This window comes from Pristis pectinata, chromosome 2 (assembly GCF_009764475.1).
Source record: "Pristis pectinata isolate sPriPec2 chromosome 2, sPriPec2.1.pri, whole genome shotgun sequence".
Classification (NCBI taxonomy): domain Eukaryota; kingdom Metazoa; phylum Chordata; class Chondrichthyes; order Rhinopristiformes; family Pristidae; genus Pristis; species Pristis pectinata.
In genome coordinates, this window is record NC_067406.1 from 103,699,512 (window position 1) to 103,705,511 (window position 6,000).

General features: G+C 42.1%; 1 protein-coding gene across 1 annotated transcript in view; it reads right to left on the reverse strand.

The window, feature by feature from the left end:
- The window catches only part of elovl6 (ELOVL fatty acid elongase 6), a 78,782-nt gene extending 76,470 nt beyond the window's left edge, over positions 1-2,312 (reverse strand). The window contains exon 1 of the mRNA XM_052045084.1: positions 1,991-2,312. Coding sequence (XP_051901044.1) covers positions 1,991-2,073 — 83 coding nt within the window. The 5' untranslated portion in view covers positions 2,074-2,312. The remainder of the gene's footprint in view (positions 1-1,990) is intronic.
- Between the last annotated feature and the right edge of the window lie 3,688 nt (positions 2,313-6,000).

A 6,000-nucleotide genomic window follows, 5' to 3' on the forward strand; every position in this document is an offset into this window, starting at 1 on the left:
CCATTTAGTCCATCGGGTCCAAGCCGACTCTCAGCAGAGCAATCCCATTAGTCACATTCCCTATCTTATCTCTATGTATCCCCAAAACTTCTTACATGCCTATGAACGCCACTGTGAATATGTTTACTTCACTACCTAAAGCACAACTTTTACAGTGGCCAATTGATCTACCAGCCCATCTTCAGGATGTGGGAGGAAATCCAAGCATCAAGAAGAAACCACAGAGAGAACATATAAACTCCACCCGAGTCCCTGAAGTTCTGAGGCAGTAGCACCAACTGTGTCACTGTTGTTTTAATTCTTTCCCAGTACTTGATATCAAGTTCCTTTAACCAGAAGGAAATGAAACAGCTGGCCCCGTTGAGGGCATCTTCGAAGGGGTCTCAATGATAAATTAAATCCTACCTCATACTAATGCTATTTGAATCATCCTCCTGCTTTGGCAACAATACTTACGTACACCAGATTCACTGGAAGCTACAAAGCATTTTATTTTGTTTGCAAATCAAAATTAATTACTTCTTGCAATGAGCTCTGATTTATTCATTTGTAAATGTGCAAGGTAGCACATTGCAAAAGATTAATGCAGATTATTGAATTACTTCATCGAAAATAACATTAATAGAAGAATTGCAAAGAATTCAAGAGCTATTTTACACTTTTAAAATCATATCAGTGTCTGGGTGTGATGCAAGCATCTCTCTAAACATTGCTTCCTCATCCTGCTTCCCACCAAACCCCACCCCTATAAATGAGAACTGTGCCACTTTAACAGAAAAAAAACACAAAAAACCTCTAAGCTATAAGATTTCTATTATGTATTTGCACATAAAAGGATTCATATGAAATTCCTCAAATTTTAGTGAATAGGTGCAGCAATATTACGTGCAAAAATAGTTTAGTTTGAAAAGTAAATTTTGCCAATCATATTTATATCCATAAAATCCATTTACACCAGAATGTGACATAATAATCACTTTAGTGGAAACAGACTGAAGCTACAGCTTTATTTGAAACTGTGGATTTCAAAGGAAATGGGTTACCCAAGGCTTCAAACACTTTGGCAACTCCCATCGAAAGATATGAAATTCTACATCATAGAATTATTGCTGCTGCCTCAGCCAGTGCAGCGCTTTCTAAGAGACGAAGCTAATCTAAATCGCAGCAATGAAACGGATGTCAATGAATAAACGCATCAATTGACCGCTCTCACCGTGTACAGAGGAAGAACCTACACAAGCCCAACGTCATCAGTGACTAGGCTTCCATCCCTTCACACATACACACTTGGGATACAAATACCGAACTGCTAACAAATACCAAGGCACGGGAAGTCATTTTTAAAAAAAATATATAGTACGAGCGCATACCTACTCTAAACGTTCGAGCCTCGATTATTTAATACAAAGTCGCGTTTGTGTTTCAGTTTTGCCCTGTTCCTGCATAAAATGGATCTGGCATGACTGCCTGTTCCAGCAGGTAGGGGCGGTTCGCGCCGGGCTGTCTGCACGTGTTTCAATGTCTGCTCAAGGAGCTTTCCAAAAATTGTATAGTAAGAACGCCGTCAGATTTCAACTAAAAAAATTGACTCAATGAACGTTTGTTTTTTTAAAAAGATTTAAACCCAAGATCGCCATCAAGAACCCGTCCAGCTTAAGGTACTGCGATGTGATGCTGTTTAGTGGATGCTCCTGGCGAGCTGGGTACGAAAGGGTGGTAAGAGGTCTAGAAAGGAGGAATAAAACTGATGAAAGCCAGACGAGGAAGTGGCCAGCACAAATGCTTCTTGTAGCCTCCAGAAGTAGGTGGACCCTTTTATAATACAAGGGAAAGATAGAGGGGGACATCACATTTGCAGTACTTGAACCATTGTTAAAACCTACCAGCTTACACAAAGTGAAAACAAATCTGACGTTATCTGGAAATACCACAATGGGTGGGATGCCAACCCATCTGTTCTGCAGCAAGTCTTCTATAAAACACCGCTCACCAGTTTTCCTGCATCCACTGAATGGCTTCTCTCTCGTTGAATTGCCTCTCGAATTCATACTCCTGCAGCGCCAGCACTGACATGCTTCCAGGTTCAGTAGTGTGTTTATACCAAGTGCTGGCTGTGAGGAACTTAGCCTTTCGTCTGCTGCTCCCGCCGCTGCCGCTGCCGCCGTGTGCACGCGCGGCCGTGATTGATTGACAGACAGCCTTGGAACCGCGCGCTCGCCGCCCCGCATTCACTTCCTCCTCTTCCCACTCCACACAGCCGTCAGGCAGCGCCGCCAGACCTCCCGCCCATCCTCCACGCGATTCCGAGAGCCCGCCTACCACAGCATGTTTTTTTATGGTTTATTCCATACCCTCTCTCTCCTGTCGCTGGATTTCTTTCTTTTTTTTCCCTCCTCTCTTTTCGGGATTTTTCTAGGCAATGTGTATATAAACAGACTCGATTCTGTTATCAAGGTTCGAATTGCAATTGAAACATTTGAAATGAACACATACAAAGTTGAAGTCTCAAGGGGTTGATGTTGCTCCCAAATATAACAGGACGAAACACTGCCTTCTTCCAATTGTCTGCACCTAGCAATACTAATCAGTATGCTTGGTACCTCTTAATCAATGAGAAGGTCTTGCATTTATGTAAGCTCATAACCTCAGAGAAGTTCCAAAGTGCTTTACAGTCAGTGAAATACTTTAGAAGTATAATCATCATAATGAAAGAATAAGCTAACTTGTGCACGATGTGACAAGACCAGAGTGTACAGCTCTTTTCCTAGAAATGGCCTCCCAAAAAGACAGATAGAACCTCAACTTAGCATCTTATCTGCAGAACTGCACCTCCTACAGTGTAGGAGGCTAGGTCTGGCAGATCAGCTAATGATTTCCTTATATCATCCTTTGGAATCATCTAGTGCACCACTTTACCAAGGCAGACTTTACTTGATTGACAGTAAAGATTCAGCCAATCAAATAGCGTATTGTCTCAACAGTATTTTCACATCAGCTGAAACGAATTGCCTTCAATTTCTGTGCCATTTTGGAAATTCAGGACAATTTATCTATAAGCATAAATAAGATTCTTCACTTTGGTTGAAGAATATAGAAATAGAAAGGAAATCATATAATGATAGACGCATAGAAACAGACCCTTTAGTCAACTCTGTGCCGGTGATCAAATATATACTTTCAAGTTCAATCAATGTAGGAGCTACTTGAAAAAGGAATTAGGAGGTCAAAGAGGGGGCACAAATGATCCTTGACTAGTGGTCAAGAGTGAGGAAAATCTCAAAACATTTTATAGAAGCTGAGTAAAATAGAGGGCTATGGGTAAACCTAGTAATTTCTAGGGTAGGGACATGTTTGGCACAGCTTTGTGGGCTGAAGGGCCTGAATTGTGCTGTAATTGTTCTCTGTTCTATGTTTTATTACTAAGGGCAAGTGGGTAAGCAGGGAAAAAGTAGGACTCATTAGGGGCCAAAATGGCAATCTCTACAAGGTGCCAGAGGGGACTGATGTGATCTTAAATGAATGCTTTTCACTAAGGAGAAGGACACTGTAATTGGAGATTTCAGTGGGTGGGGCAGTGAAATTCGAGAACACGTTGTAATCAAAAGGGGAAGTATGAGATGTCTAAATGGGAATAAGGATGGATAAATCTCTAGGACCTGATGAGATGTATCCTAGGCTGCTATGGGAGAAAAATGTTGAGGCCCTGATGGAGATTTTTAAATCTTTGCTAGCCAAAAGTGAGGTGACTGGAGGATGGCAAATGTGGTACCTTTATTCAAAAAGGGCAGCAGGGATAAGCCCGGCAATTACAGGCTTGTGAGTCTAATGTCAGTAGTTGGGAAGTTATTGGTAATAATTCTGAGGGACAGGACTAATCTGCATTTGGAAAAGTAAGGGTTAATTAAAGATAGTCAGCATGTTGTGTTAGTGGGAGTTCCTGTCAAATCAATTTGATTGAATTTTTTGAAGGGGTAACAAAATGTATTTGATGAGGGCAATGTGATTGATGTAGTTTATGTGGAATTCAGTGAGGCCTTTGAGGTCCCACAAGGGAGAATGGTCCAAAAGGTTGGAGACCATGGGATCCAGGGTAAGTTGGCAAATTAAATCCAAAATTAGCTTGGTAATAGGTGACAGAGGGTGATGGTGGAGGGTTGTTTTTGTGATTGGAAGCTTGTGACTAGTGGAGTATCACAGTGATCAGTACTGGGACCCTTATTGTTGTATACAGTAGCATTTTGGATAAGAATGTATAATTAATAAGTTTGTAGATGATGTAATCATAGTGTTGCTGATACGAAGCAGGATAGTCATTAATATAGGGTGATATTGATCAGTTGATAAAATGGGCAGAGCAATGGTAAATTAAAATTTAATTCTTTAAAAAGTACAAAGTGATGCAATGTGGGCGTATTACTAAGGGTAGGACATACACAGTGTATGATATGGCCTTGGGAACTATTGAGAAACAGAGGAACCTGTACCAGTGATTCCTGAAAGTTGGCAGCACAGGTAGATAAAGAGAAGAAGTAGGCATAGGGGATACAACCATATGGAAAAAAAAGGTTCAGCTACAGCTAGAGTATTCTGTACAGTTTTGCTCATCACACTAGAGGAAGGATGTGATTCAACCAGAGAGAGGTGCAGAGGAGATTCACTCAGATATCACCTGGAGTGTTATGTGGAGAGACTAGCTAGACAGGGTTTGTTTTCCTTGGAGCGGAAGAGGCTGGGAGGGGTGTGGGGAGGATGGAAACCTATTAACACAAGCAAAATTATAAGCACAAGTAGGGAAGGTAGTAGGGAACTTTTCTCCCTAGCAGGGGTGTATAAAACCAGAGGGTATCTGGTTTGGCAGGCACAGTAGTGTAGCGGTTAGAGTAACGCTATTACAACGCCAGCGACCTGGGTTCAATTCCGTCCACTGTCTGTAAGCAGTTTTGTACGTTCTCCCTGTGTCTGCATGTGTTTCCTCCCACATTCCAAAGATGTACGGGTTAGGAAGTGGTGGGCATGCTATGTTGGCACTGGAAGCATGGCGACACTTGCAGACTGCCCCCAGGACACTCTACACAAAAGATGCATTTCACTGCGTGTTTCGATGTACATGTGACTAATAAAGATATCTTATCTCTTCAAGGTAAGAGTTTGAGAGGGATCTAAGGAAGAAATTTTTTTCATAAGAGGGTGATTGCAATCTGGAACTCTCTGGTTAGGTGGGTGGTGAAGGCAGGTACTCACTCAACTTAAGTATCTAGTTAGGCAACTTGCATCGCAAAGGCTACTGACTAAGCACTGGTAAATTGGATTGACAAGGACATTGTGGGCTGAAGGGTCTGCTTCTATACTAATCCCATTTTCCAGCACTCTGCCTTTGGCCTTCCATGCTATGGGATTTCAAGTACTCATCAAAATATTTCTCGGAGGTTGTGAGGGTACCTCCATTACCCCTCATGCCATGTGTTCTAGATTTCAACCACTCTATGGATGAACAATTCTTACTTTAATCCCCTCTAAATCTCCTACCCCTTACCTGAAACCCATGTCCTCTGTTTGTAGACTCCTCTGCTAAGGGGGAGAAAGGTTTTCACTATCTACCCCACCTATGCAGCTCATAAATTATTTTTATGTCTTTAAAATGGTGAGAGATTGAAATGTTTCAGTGTTCATTGGGACCTGACTCTTCTTGCACAGGAGACTGGCGGAGGTGATAGCATGTGGAAGGAGAGCGGTTCAGGACGTGGGACCTTGGGACAAGGGACTGCGTGGAGGGAATAGCAAAGTGTAGAAATGCAGATTTTGTACAGGAGATCCATCGTTAGGGTTTCCTGTAATCATCAATGTGAGTCCCAACATGGTGTGTTGCTTCTCTGGTGCCAGGATTAAGGAGATTGTAAGGAGGCCATGGAGAATTTTGTTAAGCGAAGGGAGTAAGAAGTCCCAGTACACATCTGTGCTCTTGATTTACAGTGCTGATGTGGGAACAATTGGGGTCCTGCA